Genomic DNA, 25,679 nt, shown 5'->3' with positions numbered 1-25,679 from the left:
TTGAGTCTTAAGTCCTCTTAATTAATTTCCTATGTCATGTAATAAAGGGAGTGTTATGCTGTTCACCTCTAAAACATACTCAGCATTGACCTCTGCTATCCACCTCTCCAGCAGGCGTATTATTGTGCAGTCCCTCCAGAAAAACACGATTATGTGATCGCATAATTCAATGCATAATCAGCCAAAGTCCGCATATTTATGCGTGGGGCGCATTTTTTCAAATACGCAGAACTTTCGCCGCATAAATTGCAGATTTCCGCGCAAAATATGTGGGGCTTGCATGATTTCATAATCCCCGCATTTTTTGTTGCAAAAAAGTCATATATATATTAGCAGAAAGTTGAAAAATGTTGCGTTTACTTCACACAAGAGCAGCCATTTTCCCCTGTTGCCATAGGAACGTTATGAAGTGACGTAATTAAGGGACGTGAACATCATCGAAAAGCTGTAAAACAGGAAGCACACACTTTTTTTTATATTTTATTTATTCATTTTTACAGAAGTTGTAGCATATTCCTTTTGTAAAGCTACAGAACTTGTTTGACTCATCAATGTTTTGTAAGTTTGAGCCATGTGTTTATTAAGGTCTGAAATAAAACCAGATGAGAACTTAAATATTCCCAGCACTTTCTGTGATGTAGTATGCTTGCTTATCATAGGAAGTAATAAGAAATTACTCTCTACATTAAGGTAGCAGCCTAGTGAGAACAAGGTGTTGGGGGTATCACTTTTTTTTCTTCAAACCGCAGTTTTTGCAAGTTCCCGCAATTTTTGCAAGTTCCCGCAATTTTTGCAAGTTCCCACAATTTTTGCAAGTTCCCGCAATTTTTGCAAGTTCCCGCAATTTCATCGCATAAAATTGCATAAATATCCCGCATATTCCATCGCATTTTTTAATAAAACGTCCCGCGTAATCAAGGAAGTGGCTGTACAAAGCGCAAGATGAAGGAGTCCAAGGGAATTATCTTTTATTCTTACTTCAAACAAGGAACAGGAGAATAACTTGGAGATAAAACGACCACATAACCATCAATGCAAAACAATCCAGGACAAGGGACAAACAGAAACTCAGGGGTTAAATACAAGAGGGCGAACAAGGGAGTTAATTACCAGGGCACAGGTGAAAGATATTGAACAATAATAACACAGGAGAAAAGAAAATCATGCTAACATAGACTGAACACAATGAAAAATAAGAAACTGAACATGACCCTGACAATAATACAGCTTACATAATATTATATAACACAATATCACTTCTTCCAGTGGTGTTTGTGGTCAGACCACAAGTAGATCCACATGTACAACCTTGTGTCAGAAATAGCACGTCAGAAAAATGCCATTGGATCAAATGGAATCAAATGGAAACTATTGTCTAAGCTGCATGTCAAACCTTTCATGAATATTACTAGAGGAATGAAAGGGATTGGCCAGAAGTTTTGGGTCCACCCTACTTCAATTATATAATCTTAACTGACCTTGCAGTGTTGTCAGAGCTGAATTGGGAATGAATGGCTTAGTCTTTTATCACATTCCATGAGGTGAGGAAATAACTTTCAAACATCTGGACATTAAACATCTGGATTTTTTTTTATTCATTGCGCTGTTGGTTAACTCATATTTTTTTCTTTCTCTGAAAGCTTAGATTCTCAGAGAACCAGACTATTTCATCACACTAAAGCCAAAGTTGAACACATCTGTCCTCTATTACAGTGCAGTTTTGACATATTGTGACCACTAATGCTGGTAGTCCTACCCATAATATAGTCCAAATGATGGGCAGCCACTGCTACTGATGAACATATACTATACTGTAAACTTAAGTGCTTTCATGCAGCTGTAGCAGCAGACATGTTCTGTTCTAGTGCACACATGGACATGAAATTTGACTTCATAGGGCCCTATTTCAACGATCTAAGCGCATGGTCTAAAGCGCACATTGCAAGTGCACTTAGAGTGTGTCATAATCCACTTTTACTAGTTTAAAAATGGTTGGCACATCCAGTGGATGGTCTAAAACGGTTGTCCCTATAAACTTAATGAGTATTGGGTGTGTTTTGGGTGTAACATGCAGTAAACCAATCAGAGTGTCATTTCCCATTCCCTTTAAAAGCCAGTTGCACATGCGCCATGGTGGATTGCTATTTACATGGCGAAATTTGCAAGGGGAAAGACTGAACGCTTCTCCAGAGAGGAAACAAATCTGCTCGTGTCTAAGGTTAAAACGCGCAAGCAGACCATCTACGGGACAAGCCTGATCCCACCATATCTTTGTACACAATATTAATGTTTTACATTGTAATCCGTTTTATTTTTAATATTTGGCTAGTTTGTGTGCTGCTGCGTGTCCCTGTGTGTGTAATAAGCAGAGTGTGTGTGGACCCACCTATAGGCTCATATTACTAACACGCTCTTTAATTAACAAAAAAAATATTGCGTCATTGACTTTAGACCAGATTTCGGTTGGCCAATGACACAGTCTATTTCAGTTGCATTAAAAGAGTGATTAGGCGCGTGCCAACAATGCACCTAAACACACCTCGTCTTCAGACCAGCACGCCCATGGGGTTGTTGCTATTTAAACAACGTGGCGCAGGACATGAAAATGATCACTGCGTCAGGCTGAAACTAGCAAAAGACTTGCGTCTTGCCTGGCGCCGCATTGCGCCGGGTGTATGATAGGGCCCATAGTCTTTAAATGGTTTAAAAACACTATTTACTTTCTCTCAGGTGAGACACAACAGTACCATAAAAGTATCCTAAAGGGGGTCCGTATGAAACTATAGAATTTTTTTTTCTGTTCATTAACCTTATCTCCAAGCTAAAAACTGCTGTTTTGTTGTTTTTATGATTTTGTTGTGTTCAAGCAAGTACATTTTTGTTTAATCCATCATATTTTTTTGGTCCACCTGTGGTAAATTGATTAGAAAGCCACACATCTGTCTTTAAGGTCTAACAGCTGAAAATGCATATCAGAGCAAAAACCAAGCTATAAGGTCAAAAGAACTGCTTGCAAAGTTCAGAGACAGAATTGTGGGATCTGGGGAAGGCTACAAAAAATCTGTTGCATCTAAGGTTCTGAAGAGCACAATGACCTCAATAACTCTTACATGAAAGAAGTTTGGAACAACCAGGAATCTTCCTTGACCTGGACTCCTGGCCAGACTGAGCAATCGGGGGGAAAAGGGCCTTAGAGAGGTGAGCATAAACCCGATGACCCCCTAAAAGACTGTCAGATTGAACAAATATTCTATGTAGGCATTTAGCGGCTTTTAGTCAAGTCAAGCATATTTTCATTTTCCATTTCCACAAAGCTGGTAGTGTTTCTGATAAAAAGAGATCCAGAAGATAGAACTGCTAATAATAATCCGGATAGCAGGAGACACGAGCAACTGGAGTTAGATCAGTCAGAATCAGAAAATCGATAATGGAAAAGGCAACAACGTCGTCCGTGAGAGAATATCACTAATCAACTGAATGATGTTTGGTCTCAACGTAGCTACTGTATATACGTGACAGAATAATACACTAAGCTGTAGTTAGGGCTGTGCAGAAACTTGTAAATGATACTCTACAGTTGTGCTGTCACCGTTTTGTGACGTCATTGTACTATATGTTCCGGGAAAACTTAAGTTATGATCAGTGTCACAGTGCCTTTTAATAGCTGATTTTTATCCGGCAATTTTTTATTTACAAATTATGCACTGCTCTAGACTAACCTCTTTCTCATTTTAAGCAGTTCTTTCTTTTCTTTTTTACAGCAAACTGCCCTGAGCAGTTCTGTCTCTAACTAATCGAGCATGCAATGGTTTGAATGTTCTGTTTTAATGTCCAGACGTTTCTCAGAGAGAACTGGTTGTGCTGCCAATTCCACCCCACACCCTACAAAAAATTGCTCATTGTACTAAAACTAAAGCTAAAGCTACACTACACTTTTCATATCACACTTTACTATAGGCAATATGGGCAACAAATCCATCCATCCATTCATCCATCATTATTTGTTCTTATTTTATCATTGACTGCTTACTTTTTCCGAGGGCGCCCACAGTTGTTGAGTATGAATGAAACAAATTACATGTGCGGGATTAACGCCATGCACTATTAATTTTACCCTAATTAACAAAATAACAATTTTTCCATTTTTAAAAATCACTATTTTCATCAATACTGCTAATGTGCAAAAGTCTTAGGCACGTTAGTATTTTTCACCCCCAAAAAATGTTTTTAAGCCAGTTATTTTTTATCTCTTGCTTTAGTATGTCAGTAGGAAATATCAGTTTACATTTCCAAACATTCATTTTGCCATTAATTGTTATAATCCAGTGAGATTTTTGTTTTGCAACACACGGAGATCTGATCTCACCATCATCAGTTAATACGAGAATAAACTGTGACAGACTAAATCCAGAAGAATTGCAGCAACATCTTCAAGACGCTTGAAGAAACCTTCCTGCAAAGCAAAATTTTTGTGAAAAGTTTTAGACACTTGTGTAAAAATGATGTAAAGGAGGATGCTTTCAAAAAATTGTCATAAATAGATTTTATTTATCAATTAATTTCTATTAACTATATCAAATCAATATTTGGTGTGACCACCCTTTGCGTTTAAAACAGCTTTTGTCTTAGTAGCTTTGCAGGCATGATTCTTCAAGTGTCTTGGAGACGTTGCCACAGGTCTTCTGGATTTAGTCTAGATTTAGATCTGTCTGCTTGACTTTGCCATGAGGTTTTTTTTTTTTTTTCTGCGACTAACCAACTAATAACATTTTGGTTGAATAAATGATCTGAAAATCACCCAGCCTTATCATTCACATAAAACAATACATTGATTTAAATTTTGTAAAACACTTTTTGTTTGGAAAGGCTATATGCGTGGGGGCATGAAGGATCATGAATAATGCTCTGATTCACACCTGAGAAGACAATGACCTGCATAATGAGCCTTTCATTCAGGTGTGTCCCACAAGAAAGAATGCGAGTACAAAAAAACCCCTATATATATATATATATATATATATATATATATATATATATATATATATATATATATATATATATATATATATAATCCAAATATAAATGAAAGTCAAAAGCACATTTTTAGTACATTGTCGTACCTGGAAACAAATCCTGTTCAAATAGGCTATATGGTCAATTCTACAGAATTGGTTCAAAGTTAGAGTTGGAAACATCTTGAAAAAAGAATTGTCTTATTCCACAAATTTTTTATACATGCAAATTGTATAATATCCAAGGTAAACATTTCTAGTAATTGTGCAGTTAATTCTCATACTGTATTTTCAGAAAGTTTTGGAATATATCTTCTCCCAAAATGTGACGCTAATAAAAAACAATAATAAATAATTTAATGAGAAGTCTTATATTTACCTATTAACATTTTTTTTACATCTACCTATTTTATTAAAAAGTGTTCACATGTAAATCAACAACAATTACAATTTTAACAATATTTCCATTGTAATATTTCTTTTTTTAAAGGGGTCATGAACTGGCTTTTTAAAAAAAATTATATTGTTGTCTGAGGTCAACTTATGACGTTCGCTTGGTTTTTACATTCAAAAACATCAAAATGAATAAGTAATAGGCTATTTTCTACCCTAGTTTTGAGCCTAGCTCAAAAACGCTCGGTTTTTATGGGCGTCTCGCATTGAAGACTTGGAAGTAAACGCCCACTGCTGTGAGTGGATAACAGTTTTGCATAAGAGTTTCAACTCACTCGTCAATGCACGTGGGGGAAATTGTTTTGAAAACTTCCAATGTTGTAAAATGGCAACCGGAATGATTCGCCCATACATGTTCGACCCAGAGTCCGATCCCGTATCGCAGGACAATGAACCAACAACACCTCAAATACAATGGATACTTCAGCCTGTGACAGCGTGGTAAGTTATTGTTAATTGTTTATGCTACTTCTAATGTAGGCTATCTTTAATGTTTTTATAGAAATTTTACGCACATAAGTGTGTTGCACCATTCCTGTCGGATCCAATATAGAAGGCACCGCACCGTTTTTCAATCTTAATCGGTCTGCAAATCCTGTCTCGACCTGTGTCTTGTTTACAAAACAGTCCTCAGCGAAATGAAGTGAACAAACGGACAATGTTTTACCCACATCAGCTGGAACCTCATTAAAAATAAATTTTAACCATGCATTCCTATTGGAATCCAGAGGAAGCTTATGCAGCGACTGTCTTCTTCCACAACCAGGCACTGCACAATATTTAGTAAATGGCATGTTTACTGCTGGGTAGCTCGATCCGGTTTGTCATCACGAGGTAGGCCTATGTTATTTAGCTATGCCTGTAATGCGCGAATCGGTGGGCGGGGCTAAACCGGCCGTGTTGAAGTAGGGGTTGATCTTCTTCTGCGGGGGTGGTGTTTTATCCTCTTTGACGTCATAGTTCCCCAGTTTGAAAAATGAGTCGTTTGCTGAGCCTGGTGTCAATAAAAGCATTTATTGGACTAACAAGGACGTTTTCAGTTCTGAAACTTACAGGATATTCTTATAATATGGTGACCTCTTAGATGTCAAAAGCTCAAGGAAAATTAGATTTCTCAGTTCATCACCCCTTAAAGTATACATTTTATCATACTTATTTCAAAGTTAAGGATTCATTAGTTTGATAAAGCCTACATTGGAACAAACACTATAATAACATCTTAGGTGATGAGTTTATTTTTGACAAAACATACTATATATTTAACATATGAGCAGAAACTGTCTAACAAAAGCTTATTTGATTTCAATTAGGGATGGGATGGTATGAAAATTTCATATCACGATTATAGTGAATGAAATTATCGTGATTATCAATATTATCACGGTTTTGTTAAAAGTGTTAAAAAATAACATGCTCACACTGAAAACATTTCAAAACGTTTATATTTGAGAATCAACAAACAACAAATAAAACGAGCAGCTCTATGCACTTTATAAAGCAAGATTCTATTCTGTGTCATTTCCTTCCTTATAATGACCGTCGTCAATAGCAACGCATTATAACACTGCGCACATCCATGTATATCACAACGGACGTGCGCTCTCATTTCATTCAAGTACAATTTGTCATCTTGCGTCTCCGTTTTTGATTGTATTGAAAATTAAATCAGAGTTGATTTATTGTTTACAGAATTTGATCATATTGTTGTGATCATCTTGTCCGGACGAGTTTTGTACGCTGTACAAAATGGATTTAACAGGTAAGAATAGAGACATTAATCTCTATTCAATATGTCCCGTAATTATGTGGTAAAAAAAAATCTGTGTTATAAGTGTACAATGAATATACATTATTATCTCTTAAATGTCACTCTTAATAGTCTTGTTTGAACTTGTTCGTTCGTCTTTGGATCAAAGCCACTTATTGCTGCAAACTTGTCTTCGCGGAAGCTTCAAGTTTATTTCAAGTGAGTGAGATAAAATATTTCAACTTGAAACAACATTTTGTGCCGAATTATTTCCCAGATGTAGTTTTAGTATTGAGATCAAAGTTAACTTGCCTTGCGTTCGCTACAACAGTAGTGATTTGAAGTGTTTACCCCTATCACTGCGACTTTTTTTGAGCATGTTCTGCAGACAGAGTGACCATCCTCAATTATGTTTCCCTCATATTTCCCCCAAAATATGACCACACCTCAGATTTGGTCCTCTTAAAAGGCTGAAAAATCTCCCGAACACGGTCACTGCCTTCCGCCATTCCTTCTCCAATAAAAAGAAAAACTCCAACGCTGCGCGCCTGCGTCAGACTGTTGCTAGCTGGACAGGATTTATAGTGAGTTATTAAAATCGCGATAATCAAACACGGTTTTAATGATAATTGAATTTTAAACGTTATTACTAACCGTCAGTACATTTTATCGTGGTTTATAGTGAAACCGGTAATCGTCCCATCCCTAATTTCAATTTTACAGTAAGAACTTTATAATCTATCCAAAACTAGTCAACGAAATGTTCTTTCATATTTTGTCTGTAACATAGTAAACAACAGTGCACAACTGTGCCGTTCATTTGTTCACACACAGACACGCGATTCATATTTAAACAGTCTTTTTGCGGTTTACAGACCATTTTCCAAATCGCAATTAGAACAAAGCACTTAAGAATAAAAAAATTACCATTCAAAATCATCGGCTAGATCCGTTGCTCCTCAAAATGGAATATAAAGATATATTGCTCATGCCTGGGTGAATAGTATTCGCTTAGTTTTAAGTTTTAGAGAAAAACGTTCACGGAGACGGAGAGGCAGAAAGCACACCCTGTAGATTTTCTTTATTTTACAAAAGCACAATGTTTTATTTCGATTGTAAATGGACACACAAAAAAGTAGACACTTAACAGTTTATGTTTTCATATTTGTTTTTGGTTTTGGTGCCGAGTCTATTTTTTCTGCGCTGCTCAATTAAAGTTAAAGCACACTTTTAATGGACAAAATAAATATGATTTCATACAAAAAAGTGCACAAAATGCACAGAATAAGCATGTCAATGAATAAGAAAAGACAATGAAGGGACTTGTAGCCCGATATCAACTCCCCTATAAGAGAATCGATAAGGAATCGAATCGATAAGCAATATCGATAATGGAATCGGATTCGTTAAATTCTTATCAATTTCCATCCCTAATGGCAGCCCTATGAACCGTACATAGGAAAATGCTGAGATTTGGCACACGTGTAGTGATGCTAATGAATAGTAATTGGACCAATTTTTGACCCCCTAGGACAAGTTCCTTGGCTTATACCGATTTCAACGATATCTCATATATTATTTTTCAACAATGTGACTGGCCGCCATATTGGAGCGAATGTAAAACAGTTTTTTCGCTACTCCTCCTTCAAAATTTGTCCAAAATTGTCCAAAATTTGCTCAAAAGATCTTCAGACCGAGCCGCATAGAAGTACTGTTCCCGATTTTTTTGCTATACTGGAAAAAAAAAGTTATGATGTCGCAAACCTGTTTTTTACCTTCATTCTGTGTTCGTTCTCATCAGACCTTCTGTTCATTTTCATTTCATCCTATCTGTACTTCTGAACCTATCTGTTCTTCATCTACATTCAATTTCTGCTGTTTTTGTTCTTCTGGCTGTTGGTGCTTAAAAGCTTGCTGCGCTGCTGTGCTTACAGTACTTGCTGTGCTGCTGTAATTGATGTGCTGCTGTGCTTGATGTACATTTACATGTACATTCAATTTCTGCTGTTTTTGTTCTTCTAATGTGCAGCTGTGCTTGATGTACATTTACATGTACTATCAATTTCTGCTGTTTTTGTTCTTCCGGCTCTGCACTGCTGTTGGAGCTTAAATACTTGCTGAGCTGCTGTGCATACAGTACTTGCTGTGCTGCTGTAATTTTGTGCTGCTGTGCTTGCTGTACTTGTAGCTTGCTGTACTTGTTCTGCTTGCGGGCCCCGTATTGCTGCTTGCAGCTATATTTTGTCATTTGTTGTTGTTCTTCTGCAGTTGTATTTACCTTATTTTAAGACCTGCTAACGACGAGATGATTTTTATTATGTTGTGATATGTAAAACCATAAAATTATAAAGGGTGTCCTTTCTTACTCACATGAGTGTGTATGTTAATATATATATATATATATATATATATATATATATATATATATATATATATATATATATATATATATATATATATATATATATATATATTATGTATGTATATATATAGGGTATCCGCACAGGGTGTAATTTCCCTTTAAATATGCCACTTCCTATAAGTGGAATGGTTGCAGTGCCTGAATTGTTTGGCATGGTCGCTGGAAGAACAAGCTCTGGTAGGTTTATTTTAATAGGTGTTATGATTATGAGAAGGGTGTTTTTAATGCTCATTTATGATGTGTTGGCCAAGAGCCAGTGATTTTTAGTGACAATGATGTTGATTCAAACGGGCCAGCTTTATGTAGATGGTTTGTTTTAAACGTGTGGTCTAAATGCCCTAATGCTGATAAGGTTAGGCTGGGTGAGGGATGGACACTAATTACAATTGCAGCACACTGCACTTGAGTGTTTACACTTTGTCAAAACGGGTTGTTTTATTGTATGAAATGATCAGTGACACCCCCTTTTGTATGTATTAAAACAAATTACTCTTTTGTAGACAAGTTGCGTTAAAGGCCCTCACATTGGTTATGTTGAGCTGGATGAGCGATAAATACTAACTGCTGTTGTACTTCCTGTTGCTTCTGAAATCAGCCAAAAGGCAACTAAGGTATTTGTTTTTATTGATGTATTGTCTTTTCTTTGATCTTTGAGTTTGATCCGTCCTGTGCAACTGATCACTGTTTTCCCTACCTTTATTTTTTGTTTTTCAAATAGTTTATGGTTTTGTGGTTTATCATTAATATTTCGTTTTTGTTTGTTTGTTGGCCCAGAAACTAATCAGTTGTATTTTTTTATATGGTTTATTTTGTGAACTCAAGCTAGGTCATTATCTACAGTTTTCAATATTGTAACTATGTAACAATTCACTTTGATTCATACACCAGTGTGGTGTGGAGAGCGTTTTGGTGTGTATGCATGCATTTAGTGTGCTGTGTAAGAAATTATGTAATTATGTAATTTATTTTGGGGTTTATTGTATTTATTCATTTGTTGTGTGCATTTCCTTTTTGAAGTGTTCCTACCCTCCACAGTTACTTGTACTGCCATCTTTCATGAGTAAGTTTGAACAGCTTTTGAGTAAAATCAAATGAGACCAGATTGTATGTATTTATTAAAAGTGGTGCTTTGTTTTTATAGTAATTTTGCCTTAAGTTTATTCATTTAATTGTATAGCCGAGCGGGAAACCCTCTTGTGATTTGGGATCTCCTACCCAAACAAAATTGTAGTGGCGTAGTCAAGAGCAGTTAAAAAGCACCCCTATTGCCGCATCACATATGTATGTATTTCATACTGTTACAGCAGAATACAAAAAAAAAAAAGAAGAAAAAATTAATGCAGCGTCTGAGAGCCTTTCAAAATAAGAGCCTTTGCCATAGATATTCTTGTTATACCATGTCACATTAGATGGAACTGGATAATGTTCTGGTTGTTCCAAACCAATCTAACTTCTGACCTATAATGCTGCCTGAATCATAATCATACACTGTTTGTTTGTTGGCCAGAGGAAAGATTCTGTATGGGGGAATGGTCTCTGATCTCTTTATAGGAGAAAACTATAATGCTGAAAACTCAGAGCTGTTATCTTGGCAAAAGGAGATTGCAAAAAGTATTTAATAAAAGGGTGCCAATAATTGTGGCCAATGTGTTTTGGAGAAAAACATTTATTTCATAGTGTGATTTCCCCCCCCCCCCCCACTTTCAATTTGAAAGGTTAGATTTTTGCAATTTTTTTGAATGAAAGGTCAAAAGGATAAACAATGCAGAATAGTCAAATAGTCTTTTTGAGTGGAAATTCCTCAAACCGGAAATGCCTCCCATAATGTAAAATGTGTAAAAGGTGGATATTCAGGATGTTTTTTTTGTATTTCTGCTTTTTTTATTGTTGATGTGTTGATCATTAATATCATAATGGCTGTTTCTTTTTAGTGTTGTAACATAAATGTTTTTGGTATTGTTGCATATATACAGGTGTATATATATATATATATATATATATATATATATATATATATATATATATATATATATATATATATATATATATATTTTATTGTTTTACTAAATAGTTATGTATGCGTTTTTTGGTTTGGATTCATGGCATCATTTGTTTTCACTGGGATTCCCTTACCCTTGTAAAACAAGATGTATTAGCAGGTTTGGCACTCATGGAAAACTTCAGAGTGGCGTTACATAAGAGTGCTTCCAGATGGGAAGTTGATCATTAGAACTATCATAAACATAAAAATGAAATACTTGACAGAACATTTATTGTGCAGATCTACTGACTAAGTGCTCATCTTCTTGGAAATACTATCGTTTTTTACAGTTATAAATTAGATTACAGTTATTTTGATTCGTGTCAGCAGATTTTTCTCTGCATTTGTAGAATGACCTTTCCTCCTTGTAAACTTGAGACCATACTAATGCCAAAAGGTCTCTGAATGGGCCTATTCCAGGCATATTCAAATAGTGGACCCTGGCTGTGTTCCAACTGGACTGCGATACATACTGTAGCACTATTTTACGGTTTATTCAGTTTAAAGTGAGCAGCACGTCAAAACAACGGAACTGTACTCACTGAGCTTATATTGATAACTATTTTGACTCTTTGGATTTTATTTTTTATTTTACAAAGCACTACTGTTGCCCAGATGGAAATTATAACTATTCCAAAAAAGTATTGTCTGGACCTCAGCTGAGAAGGAAATATAGAGACTGTGTTTGCAGCCAACCTAAAACTTTTATCCATTATCATACGTGTAGTATTAGAGTAGATTTAGAGTGTTTCTGGACTAAAACATTGCATTGTTTTTCTTTTAATAGCATCAATAATAAGCTCCAGCAGCCAGAGGCTGCATCAGGAGTGCTGGAGTATGCCATGAAACACTTTGGAGAACTGGTAAGAGCTTTAAACCCTTATTCATCTGTTAATTATTTATGCATTGGTTACATAAGATGATCACTTGGGTGAATTTCACAAAGCCTGTCAAGAAAGGTTTTGGTCATTTTTCACCTCAATTCTTTTTGTTTACTTTTTCACTTATTATTTTCATGAGAATTAAGGGAAAATAGTAGCTATTTGTCTCTCTTCATCTGAAAGTTATTTTGTAATAGTTAAGCCTTTTGTTCACATTTATGTAACCTTTATTTATTTTTTTAGTAATATATTTTTTAAAATGTTGAGAAGTTTTGAGACATCATATGATGTACTCCTGTCTTCAAAGTATCTCCTGCTGTCCAGAAACACAGGACATGTCTTGTAGGGGTGGAACGAATCGCAGTTGATCCGTGATTCGCGGATTAACGAAAGTTTATAATTTGGGCATGTTTTGTGTTGCCAATTTACAAATTCAAACAATTTTAAACGCAGAAGAAGAGGCAAAAATCAGGACTCGCATGATATATGTGCGCACAGCCACTAGCGCAGAGAGAGAGAGAGAGAGAGGCGCGTTTCAGATAGCACTCGAACACCGAATTGATTCCTCTTGCGTTTCTTTGCCCTTGAACGGACACATAAACACAAAATTATGTCTAAATACCCGTCTCGGTAATTATTCTCTCGGTTATGTCATAAGTGAACAGTTAAGAAAGAAACCGGATGTTTGTATGTTTTTTCGGTCCGTGCAGTTTAAAGTGACTGCAGACACCTAATATTCCTACTGTTGTCCGTTTCATTAATGTTAATAAAACAACAAAATACAGCTTAAATATTATAAGCTGTATAAGCTTATATTATATTATAAAATATGCCACATTTAAGTGTTATTTCAAACATTGCTAAGCCATCCTTTACTCTGGCAGATGCTCACAGTGGACTTGCTGCCCATTTTAAAATAAACAGTTGCTTTTCCCTTCCATTAAATATTGGAACAGCAATTGGAGCTATCTATACTAAGCTGTCTGCATTCCCATGGATGTGATTGTGTGAAATTGAAAATCCTGATTGTTCAGTGAGCTGATTGTTGAACAACCTGATTGTTGTTGATGAGCTTAATTAATTTGGCTTACTTAAAGTTTTACACAATTACTAAGACACATTTCTTGACACCTTTACTCATTTTCTCACAACCAAAACACAAAACCAAATTGTCAAACTACATTCACAATTCACAACTGACTCTTCTGGCAAAACCAAACAATCGTCTCAAAACCATTTCATCAGTACTCAAAATCAAACAATGATTTAGATCATGCACACCTCAGTCAATTTGAAAATGCTACAGATCATTCATTAGACACTTAATAAAAAATTAAAAAAACAAAGCATCCAGAGCATGCAATTAAATAAAACAAGGTGTATTGCAAACAAATTTTGCAATTACGTAAAAAAGTATAATTATCTCAGCTTAGTAAGGTAAATATATTGTATACTGTATGTACTACAAGTATAGTATTGGATTGAATATTGTATAGTATTGAATGTCTGTATATTCAGTACATGCATACTGTAAAAATACAGTGGGCCAAATGTCAAGCTCAAAGGGTCAAAGAAAACTCTATTGAGTGTACTGTAACATGCTTTTCGTTTAAAGTCGTACAGCTGCTAAATTAAAGTCAATGAGAGATTCATTCTGCATCAGCATCATGTATTCATGTTGGGTCCAGCCTGAGGTCTTTGTTCACATCACAGACAATTCTCGTGCCAGCCAAAGGAAAAAACTCTCTGGTGTGCCTGATCCAGCCTTGACAATACTGTCCACACCTTCCTCTTTCTCATCCTGATCCTCTTCCTCCTCATCCACCTCCTCTTGCACATATTCTTCTGCTCTCTTTCTCAGATTGTTTCCATCCATTATCCGTATCAATTTTAAGTGCACCTGTGCCACCTGTACACTCTGAGCTGGCTTATATTTTGTACAGTTGATTTGTTTCACATCATTATAAAAAAGTGTGAACAATTTTGAGCCGTTGTGCAAACAATGACAGATGTGTTGTAGTTGTGTAACTTTTTGCCTGCATGTGTTTACTGTTTTGCAACAAGTGCATCACAGTGCAAAATGTGTTTTAGTGAGTGAGAATGTGTTGAAATTTGCAAATGGTGTCTAACTGCCTGAACGCATTTAAGGTTTTGCAGAAAAAAATGATTTATTCTACAAATGAGCTTTTGCCTTTGAGAATTTGGTTCAGAGAATGGGGTTTAGTGTCTTAGCACTTGTGTTTTAGTCACTAATTTTTCTGATTGCTCCCTTTAGGAATAATATAATGTGTTGTGTGCTATGAGATTTTGGTTCTTTTATTTCCATCATTCATCCTTTTATGTTTTGTCTTTCACTACAGGAGATTCAGGCCACCTGGTACGAGAAACTTCATGAGTGGGAAGATGCTCTGGTCGCCTATGATAAAAAAATTGACATGAACAAAGATGATCCGGAGCTAATTCTGGGTCGCATGAGATGTCTGGAAGCGCTAGGCGAATGGTATGCACACATTACTTGTCATGACTTGTCAGTTTCTGGAAGTGAGCAGGCTAATTCTTTCTTTTTTACAACTTTGGTTATTTTTTGGAATTTGCATGTGTCAGTTCATGCATGTCATTTGTACATTTTGTTGCAGGATACATTTATTGAATGCCCCCCTTTTTCAGACAGTTCTATGTAGTCATATTCTTAATGAAGGACAGGTCAGTGTTTCTAAGCAGGCAGTTTGTAGTGCTGTTAGATGTTACCCAGCTGTTATTAGTTACTGATTAATTTGTGAACCGATTTTACATTTGTGCCAAACATAATTTTATAACATCAAGACATGCTAACCAGAAGCTCTGAAATGTTCAAAGGAAAATTTACTACAATTCTGACTTAGGAAGCCATGTAAATGCATAAGTAGCGTTCTTACAGGTTTGTCAAGAGTACATGGAAATGATCGGATAAAAGAACAGAAAGATGAGGACAATGCTGGTTACTAAATGCATTGCATGTATACAGCGATTCAATAGTACACCGCTAACATAGTGCATGTACTGTATACATGAATGTCATTTTACGTCTTACTATAAACAGCTTTCTTTGCTTTCTGATGTGTGCATATAAAAGCACTTACAGTATTAACTCTAGTTCTTGATATATTCAAAATTACACTATAGAAAGTAATTTCCAATGTGAAATATAATTCTTCTTAATACAGGGTGACAATGAGGTGAGAATATGATTGAGTGAGTACAAGCAGTGATTGAGTGTGTGTTCTTACTGCATCTCTTTTTGCCCTCATGGAAACACAGTGCTGTCATTTGATTATTTTTCTCGGCTTTTGAAAGAAAAAAAATCTTTCTGTCATTTACTGGGAACTGTTTGTGTTGGAGAGTGCCTGGTAGTGGGCGGACTTCCTGGATTTGTTGTTGTCGGTGAATCCGGTAATACGACAATAGATGGCATTGGTGGAAACGGAATAATAGAAAATCAATAGCAATAGTTAGCTGTAATTAAAAATGATTATTCTGCCCCATACTTGTTTGTGCAGTGATTTTATGCCTTTAAAAGAATCATTCTTTTGGCTTGGCAACATACTAACAGCAAGTTATGTTGGAAAAATTGGTGAGCCAAGTCTCTTGTGCATTTCACATGAGAAACATTCTGCCTATGTAGAACATTCCAAAATATTCTCTTATAAATCGCCATTTCAGTTATGATGCTGTCTTAAACCACATCGCAACAGCTGATGCTGGATGCAACAAAGTGGCCGTTGTAAATTAATTTGTCCTTTGTGTCAGAAATGTAGTGTAGGTGCTTGGAGTATGTCAGAAATAGAACAGAGCATTAGTTTTCTTTCGGGATTTGTCGGTTTGCATTGACCACTGCACCACTGCATCCAGTGTAAACAGCATTACTGATTATGCGTCCTGTGTAGACACTGTTAGAAGTTAGCTTTTTGTTTTATAAAGGTGTGTTTTACCAAAAATTTTAATTCTGTCATCAATTATTCAACCTTAAGTCATTCCAAACTCATAATACTTTCGATCATCTTCAAAACACAATTGAAGATATTTTTATCTAAACCTAAGAGATTTAGTTTGACCAAAACTGTGATGTTCAAAAATATCATAAAAACAGATTGAATTTGTGCTTTTATTCACATACAAACATTGATCAAGGCACATATATAGAGTACATCAAATATGGGGGATCAAACATGCATTATTGATGTGCGAGGACCAGTGGCAGGACAACAATGTGGCAGGACAACAATATCTAAGGTCACCTTAAAATAATCTTTATTTGTGTTTTGAAGTTAAGTTTAAAAATTGGTTTGAATAATAGGTTTGAAATGACATGAGGGTAAGTAAATGATGACAGACTTTAAGCAAGTAAATTATGACAGAGTGGATCGTATGTGCGAGTGCGGCGCAGACCACAAAATGTATCGGACCCATTTGAATTCTACACAGAATTCTACATTTGATAGTGATATGGAGGAGATTAGGACTTAGGAGAAACGGTTAGAGATTAGGAGGAAACTGTGGCTTTACCGAGCTCAACGGCTCTGCCCGAGCTGTGACATGAACAAAACACTATTGCTTTTTTTAAAAAGAAGAGGAGCTGTTCGATATGTCCCGACCTGTCTTCCTGTTTCAGTGGAAATTACGTCAATGTATTGAATTATGCTGCGTGTTTCAAGCCTCTTTAGTGAGCCTTTAACTTTACCATCAAGAATAGGTGTTAAAACCAATTCTCGCCCAGGACAACTGGAAGCTGCTAGGGACTGGAAAATGCTGGCTGATCTTGATCAACGGCTTATTTTTCCACCTGAGATCGCCACCACTAACTTCCGACCAGATGTTGTTTTGTGGTCTGGATCAGCACGCATTGTTCAACTGATAGAGTTAACAGTGCCATGGGAGGATGCTGTAGATGAGGCATATGAGAGGAAGAAACTGCGATATGCTCAGCTGGCCACTGAAGCAGAACAGCGAGGGTGGAGAGTCCGGGTTTATCCAGTGGAAGTGGGTTGTCGAGGATTTGTGGCACACTCCACAACCCCCAGAGACATCGGATTCAGTGGCCAAGAGTTGCGTCGGACAGTAAAGAACTTATCTGAAGCAGCAGAGAGGAGCAGCAACTGAATGTGGTTGAGACGGAAAGATTCTGGCTGGCTGTGTACAGGCCGCCACGCTACGGTTTCGAAGAATTCTTGAAGAACTTGAGTCTGTTGGTTTATTTGTATAGTTTGTATAGTAATTACAGTTATTACGTTCATGTGTGTTTTGAGTGAATGAGGATTGGTGTTTGGACAGATATTGTGTTTTGCGGTAGTATGCCATACGGAACCGTTGCCACTGACCGCTTTAACGACGGCAGTGGGGCTCGACAGCCTTAGTCTAACGGGGTTGGCAAGTATGGTCGGGTTGCGGAGATATTGTGAGAGATTGTGGTTAGGTCACATGTGAACTACGAGGAAGGAGCAACCTCAGCAGTAGGAAGGATGTAAAGGTCAGTAAGCTGGGCTGAGTTGAGTGGGGGACGGGTGGTGATGGCGTAGTGGATAAGACACATGGCTCTGGTGTGAGAGACCCGGGTTCGAATCCACTGTGAGACACCAATGTGTCCCTGAGCAAGACACTTAACCCCTAGTTGCTCCAGAGGCGTGCAACCTCTGACATATATAGCAATTGTAAGTCGCTTTGGATAAAATCGTCAGCTAAATGAATAAATGTAAATGTAAATGGACGGGGCGGGTGACTCTGGGACGCCAGAGTCACTGTCGGGCCCTCTTGAGGTGTCGTTGGGTAGTCGACGAAACACTGAGGACGGAAGGTGCCCACTTGAGACCCTAGAGATGTCCCCTACTCAGCTCAATCCAGATGGTTGTCATGGGGGGACCGCACTGTGGTTGCAGCCGTTGTGTGTGCTGAGGCGCAAATACACTGCAGCTATTAACACCAGACAGAAGGAGATTCACATCACCATATGGAAAGAAGCGTAAATGGATGGAGAAGCATAGGTTACTATAAAGCTACGTCTTAGTTGGTGCTTATCTTGGCGAAAGCCGAGTACAAATCAGCATGAAGTTTTAACATCTACTCTCATGCAATGGAAATAATTACATTCTGATAGGTGATTTTTACAAATCAGTCTGAAACAGAGGCAGAAATTAATGGGGGCTTGGGGCAAAAGTGTCAAACAAGACGAACATAAATGGACCTAAAATGCCTGACACAAAACATTAAAAACATAAACTAAAAACATTATGACTGTCATGATTAAAGTTAAATGCTAAAATGAATAACAAAATGTCTTGATTGCAGCATTACATTTAGATCTGCTCGCATTGCATTAAAATGCATGCATACAGCAATTTATTAGTACACTGGTAACATAGTGGATGCAATGCGAACATGAATGTTGTTTTACGTCTTACTATAAACAGCTTTCTGATGTGTGCATATAAAAGCACTTACAGTATTAACTCTAGTTCTTATATATTCAGTAAGCTTCACTGAGCTGATTAATGATTGTTAGTGTCATGACCTCTGAGGTTTATTATCCTGAGATTTATGGTTTGTTGCTCAGTAGTAGGTTTATTTATTTCACACCTGATTCTGTTATCAAGAATTCCTTCCAATGCTTCTTAAAAATAAGCTGGACTCTACAAGATTTTTGCTTTGCATGGTAAAGCCTTCAAATCATTATACAATGTTTATGCTAATTTTTCCATGCACTTTGGTAATTGTGAAAGGTTCTACAGCATTAGGTAAGAAAACTGAAATAGAATCAGATGACCAAAAAAAAAAAATGTATGTGTTGTATCAAAAATCCAAACCAATACTAGACCCCACCGACTTATTTTTTTAAACATCCTAAGCATTCACAACATTAGTTTTTTTGTTTTAGCTATTACCGGTATTTAATTATATATTTTATCTTACATATTTTATCAAATCAATATTTAATTTAGAGTCTACTGGAAGTTTATACTATAAGCTGTTTAAAGGCCCGACATATTGCTTTCGTTTTATTACATTTCCCTATATGTATTGTAGGATGCTCCATACTGTAAATGAAGCGCTTGTATGTAGGTTTAAAGTGTCTTCATGCATTACTCTAGCATAATTACCCATAAGTATCCACATTGCACACCTCTATAAGTATCCAGCTCTCCTCTAAACGTGTAATTCACGTGACGCCCATCCAACTTCTGCTGGGGTTTTTTTGGTCAAATTTCCATGTGACATTCCATTCCAGTGAGTAATAGACTGTTCCCGTGTAAAGGTACTGGAGCCCTTTTTCCTGTCTCGCTGTTAATGTGCGTCTTTGTGTTTTAGGTCTGTCTGCAGCCTGGAACCTTGTATTTTGCAAGGCCCCATAAGTAATGTTTTTTCCAGGTGGCAGAGAAAGCACATTTGTTTCAGATCCCCCACCACATCTCATGAAACCCATATGAGCAGTGTCTCGCAGGGCTAATCGGGGGGACCCTTTCTTCACCACCCCCAGCAACGAAACACATGGTTTGCTTGTGTCTGTGTCAGCACTGTTAGCCTCAAAGGGCCCATTTGTTTTAAAGGTGCACCATTCCTAAATGTGATATGATGTCATTGCTTTTTGCAGTTTATCAGATTTTTTTTGGTGAAAAGATTCTGGCTTAGACACAAACAGAAGCTCTCACTGAGGAGTAACTGACCTTTCACATCTGTTAATTGCTTTTGGTCTTTATGAACTGTAAGATGGTGTGTCAAGTCAAGTCAAGTCACCTTTATTTATACAGTATAGCGCTTGTTAAGATACAGATTGTTTCAAAGCAGCTTTACAGAGATAACAGGAAAATAATGTTGTAATAATATTGTTAAATATAAAATTAATTGTCCCCAACTAAGCAAACCAAAAGCCAATGGCGAAAAAGGCGACAGTGGCAAGGAACCAAAACTCCATCAGAGACAGAATGGAGAAAAAAACCTTGGGAGAACCCAGGCTCAGTCAGGGGGCCAGTCCTCCTTTGCCCAATGAACGAACAGTGTATGATTATGATTTAGGCAGCATTATAGGTCAGAAGTCAGATTGGATCAGAACTTTCACAATATTTATCCAGTTCCATCTGGTTGGGGGTCGGAGTCTTCACGCCGGTATGGAGGCGAGTTTGTTGAGGTGTCCATGAGGCCTTCACAGGGCTGATAAGTCTGGCACTTCAGGGATGCATTGTCGTCCGTGTCCATGTGATGATCCTTCATCAGATCTGGATGTGGCCTGGATCCGGCGGTTTGTGGTAAACCTCGGGATGAACAGAGAGACCATCCTTCTTTTGATGTACCAAGTACATCAGGATTTATGTGAAGTGTTCCCGGTTCCGGCTGATCTAAACTATGCAGCATAACATTGAATTATAGAAGTCTATAATGTGTTATGTGTATGCTAGGCCAAAGAGATGTGTTTTTAGTCTAGATTTGAACTGACAGACTGTGTCTGCTTCCCTGACAATGTTAGGTAGATTGTTCCAAAGTTTTGGTGCTAAATAGGAAAAGGATCTACCACCAGCAGTCGATTTTGATATTCTAGGTATTCTCAACTGGCCAGAATTTAGAGATCGCACACACAATTTTGAGGCTTTGCCAGCATAATGTTAAATCCTGTTATTTTTTCAACACCCTTTTTATTTAATTTAATCATTTTCATATTGTATACAGAATTCTTTTTATAAAAGGCAGTGAGAAGAAATTCAGACCTCTTTTTTCACATTTTGTTATATTGCACATCTGGAGCATTGCTAAACTGCTTTAAATTACTTAAAGTTTCCACACCCCATAATGACAAAGAAAAAAACTGATTTATTTATATAAAACAAAAAACTGAAAAAATACTTTGAATAAGATTTCAGACCCATTTCCCTGAAACTTAAAATCTGCTCAAGAGCATTCCCATTTCTCTGGAACATCTTTGAGATGTTTCTACACTTTAAATGGATTTAAATTCAAATTAAATTAATTGGACATGATTTGGAAAGACACACACAGGTCTATGCAGGTCTAACAGCTGAAAATATCAGAGCAAAATCCAAGCCATGAGGTCAAAGGTACTGACTGCAGGAACTGACAGAGGCAGTATTTTGTTTAAAAAAAAATATATACTTTTGCCTTAAACGTTTATAGGAGCACAGTGGTCTCCATAATTCTTTATTGGCATAGGTTTTAGAACAACCAGGACTCTTCCTAGAACTGGCCGCCCAGCCAAACTGAGCGAGGGAGAAGGGCCTTATAAAGAGAGGTGACCAAGAACCTGATCTGAGAGATCATATGTGGAGATGACAAAAACTTATGGAAGGGCAAGGATCGGATAATGCAGCACTTCACCGATCTGGACTTTATAGCAGATTGTTCCGATGGAAGCCTCAGCTCAGTCTAGACATGAGGAACTTGTTGGAGTTTTCAAAAAAACGACACCGGGATCGTTGCAGGTAGTAATGGGCATGCTGAAATGTACACCGTGCTAGAAGAAAAAACTAACCCCTAACCCTACCCCACACCCTAACAGACAGCTTTTGCGACCAACTGCAAAGGTCTTTCAGCACACCCACTACCTTTCGGAAAGCTCATTACTCCGATCTGCAGATACCCATACTTGAAACAAGCACCAAAAAGACATAGTTGGTCGGTCTGATTAGCCTCAATTACAAGCATCATGTCTGGAGGATACCAGAGACCACTCAGCACCTTGCACAATACCATCTCTATTGTGAAGCAAGGTGGTGGTAGCATCATGCTGTGGTGGTTTTTTTCAGGGGCATGGACTTGGGGACTAGTCAGGCAAGAATGAAAATGAACAAATGAACAAAGCAAAATACAGATATCTTTAATGAAAATCTGGTTCAAAGTGCCCAGGACCTTAGACTGGATTGAAGGCTCACCTTCCTACAGGACAATGACCCTAAGCACACAGCCAAGACAATGCAAAGTGACTTAGGGACAACTTTGTTGTAACAGATGTGCAAATATGTTGGTATTTGCTAGTTGGTGTGTCTTAAGTATGCAAACTAGAAGAGTATTGGCAATGAGCATGCATTGCAATCTCCAAGGTTCATGACAAGAGTAAGCTTTATTGTGGATCTGACTTTACTCCGATAGTCAAAATTCTGGTTATGTGAGGCCTCCTCTTCTCTCTTTCTTTCTCATTATCTTTCTCTTGTTTCTTTGTCAGGGGTCAGCTGCATCAGCAGTGCTGTGAGGAGTGGACTCTGGTCAGTGAAGAGACTCAAGCTAAGATGGCCCGCATGGCAGCCGCTGCAGCATGGGGACTGGGTGAGGGGAGGAAAAAATTTGACATTTCACCTAATTCTAATTTTTAAAAAAACATTGTGTTTTGCGCTGTACTGAAATAAGGTTGAAGTTCAGGAATTTGTGAATTCTGTAATGCATGTGTGTGATACAAGTTTATCTGGTGGCTTCAACTTCAACTGGCAGTTTTATCCAATTTTCACTAGTTTTTATAAAACAAGCCCTGTGTAATTTCCACTTATTTATCAAAAGGGAGCACTATAATTACATTAACACAATCATGCATAATTAAAATTACACTTCTATAGGACAGAGATGCAAACTGCCACCTTTAGGATGAAGTTTACTGTTATAAATTTTGAGCAAAATTGGTTATTTACATAATTCATGCAGTTCCATAGTTTTTGTAGTTTAGAGTTTTTGTTTGGGGTGCGATAAGGGGTTAGTGCACAAACACACAACACATTCTTGATGTCAGACGGCAACAGCAGCCAATTGCAAGTCTGACAATACTATATATACATAGCAACATTAAGGTACAAGTTAACTACAGTTGGTTACATGAAGCAATAAGGCAACTTCCTAATGTAAGTGCTTTGAAGGCCATTCAAATTAAAACATTTGTTATTACAGAAATATCATACAATCATGTAATGTTCATGTTTTATATACCATTTAATATTCACATTGTGTTTTAAAATCCCCAAAATAAAATTGTAAATGAGTTTTATAATTGTAATTCACTAAATATTTATTTAAATTTACAGACCTAATGTAGGTGTCTTTGTCTCTGCTTACATGTAATAATAAAAAAAGCTACATTTCACAACTCATACTTCAAGGAGGTGAGTTCATATGAAATACTTAAAATTAACAACAGCCACAAAAAAGTGGATTTTCATTTTCATGTACTTTCTAAGAAGATGTTTAAATGAAGCAACAAGATTCTATTGTGACTTTTGACCTGAGAGTTCAAATGCTGTCATTATTCATCAGTCAATCACTATCAGTTTAGAATAAATATAAATTAGCATTTTCTGTGCTTTTATCCTATTAATTTTCTCCTTGAAATCATGTGGATATAATATTGAGTATTAGTCTACTTTTAAAATCTCCACATTGCTGGGAAACTTTATCTTGAATATGAGTCTCAGATATTGCATACAGATATTTGTTTATATTATTAATTTATTATTTTGTAGCAGATGTAATAGTTATATGTAATATAAGTTGCTTCTTTGTGTGTTTGTCAGGCCACTGGGACAGTATGGAAGAGTATACCTGTATGATCCCACGAGACACCCATGATGGAGCCTTTTACAGGGCAGTGCTTGCTCTACATCAGGATCTCTTCTCATTGGCTCAACAGGTACTACATAATGAACAACTAATGAGAGTTATTAAATTAGCTGGATTTAAACTACCTCTAAACTCATTTTTCCATCATCTAAAAATGTCCAACTCACTATACATGGAAGAAACAACCAGGAGGGAGATGAGGGGAAAAGATGTTTAGTCAAAACGAGGAGCACAAAAGTTGGTGTGGTGCATTGTGTCTGTTATGTAATATTGGTCAAAGGCTACCCTCAGTCTGCACATAAAATTACTTGGCTAATGTTTGGACCCTGTGGTGATTTGATGTTCCTTTTTCCAAAATGAATGTGTGTGTGGGAGAGAGAGATGAGATCATACACATGGAGAACATCACAGACAGACCCATGTGTTCTTTGTGTTCATCAATATTATCCTGTCATCCCACCTGCTCTATTACTCATGAGGACATTGTGACAAAGATTTTTTTAATGAAACACAGTCCCAGCATGACTCGAGTTTAATGCTGGAAAGGAAAGTAGCCATTCATAGGATGAGATCAGATGAAACTGCTTCTGGTTAGAGCAGGTCATTTTGGTTAGTAGAGCTGCATGATATATTGAAATGATTGAAATATCACCAAAGTGCATATCTCAATATGCATAAATTTTAATACTTCAAAAAGTTGTTTATGGTGATTGATTGCAGAAAAAAACGTGTGAGCATGCGCAAAAGATCAAAGCCTGCACACACTGTGTGGCGAATATGAAATGCTTGTGTACCTGCGGCAGCATCGTCTTAAACATTCAAACACATTGTTTCTAGTCAAGTCACCTTTATTTATATAGCGCTTTATACTGTACAGATTGTTTCAAAGCAGATTTTCATTAATAAACACAAAGTAATGATCAATGATGCAAACTGAATTCATATACTGTATGCAGTAAAACAGCTCTAAAAAATAAGACAGTAGTGTCATTGTTCAGTAGTTTGAAGTCAGTTCAGTTTTGTTTCAGTTGTTCAATGGCTTCATAAAGTTTTATCTAAGTAATGGTAACATTATCTTGTCTATAAAGATAAAGTCCATCCCGGAATAGATCTGATGAACTGCTGAAAAAAAAAATATATATATATTGCCAAATAGGTGTTGGCTATTTATATTTCCATGCGTCAAACATACCACAAGTTTACAGAAACTCATTGACACATCAAGCTGATTTACTATGTGTCCTGGAAGTGGCTTTGGATCGGTCAAGTATTGGGTGGAGTATACAATTAAAATCATCTCCTAAAATAAGTTGGCGACTTTCAACATCTGGGAAGCGCGCAAAGCGGTCACTGAAAATATTTACATTGTCCCACTTAGGTGCGTATATGTTGGCCAGCAGCATTGGTTGGTTTAACAGTTTCCCTTAGACAATAACATAACAGCCCTCCTTATCGGTGATGACCTTTGAATCTTCAAATGTAGTAAGTGTAATAAGGCTGTATCTCGTCTTTTCCCAGTAAATTTTCTCTCACTTTGTCCAAAGCCTGCTTT

General features: G+C 36.9%; 1 protein-coding gene across 1 annotated transcript in view; it reads left to right on the top strand.

Annotated features, from left to right (window-relative positions):
• mtor (mechanistic target of rapamycin kinase) overlaps positions 1-25,679 on the top strand; it is a 234,686-nt gene that overhangs the window by 107,521 nt on the left and 101,486 nt on the right. The window contains exons 29-32 of the mRNA XM_077224547.1: positions 12,463-12,538; positions 14,917-15,056; positions 22,752-22,852; positions 24,082-24,197. Coding sequence (XP_077080662.1) covers positions 12,463-12,538; positions 14,917-15,056; positions 22,752-22,852; positions 24,082-24,197 — 433 coding nt within the window. The remainder of the gene's footprint in view (positions 1-12,462; positions 12,539-14,916; positions 15,057-22,751; positions 22,853-24,081; positions 24,198-25,679) is intronic.

This window comes from Siphateles boraxobius, unplaced genomic scaffold (assembly GCF_051911475.1).
Source record: "Siphateles boraxobius isolate OS27281-9 unplaced genomic scaffold, OSU_SipBor_1 9, whole genome shotgun sequence".
Taxonomy (NCBI): domain Eukaryota; kingdom Metazoa; phylum Chordata; class Actinopteri; order Cypriniformes; family Leuciscidae; genus Siphateles; species Siphateles boraxobius.
The sequence above is the reverse complement of the archived record's forward strand: the minus strand, read 5'-3'. Positions and strand labels throughout refer to the sequence as shown.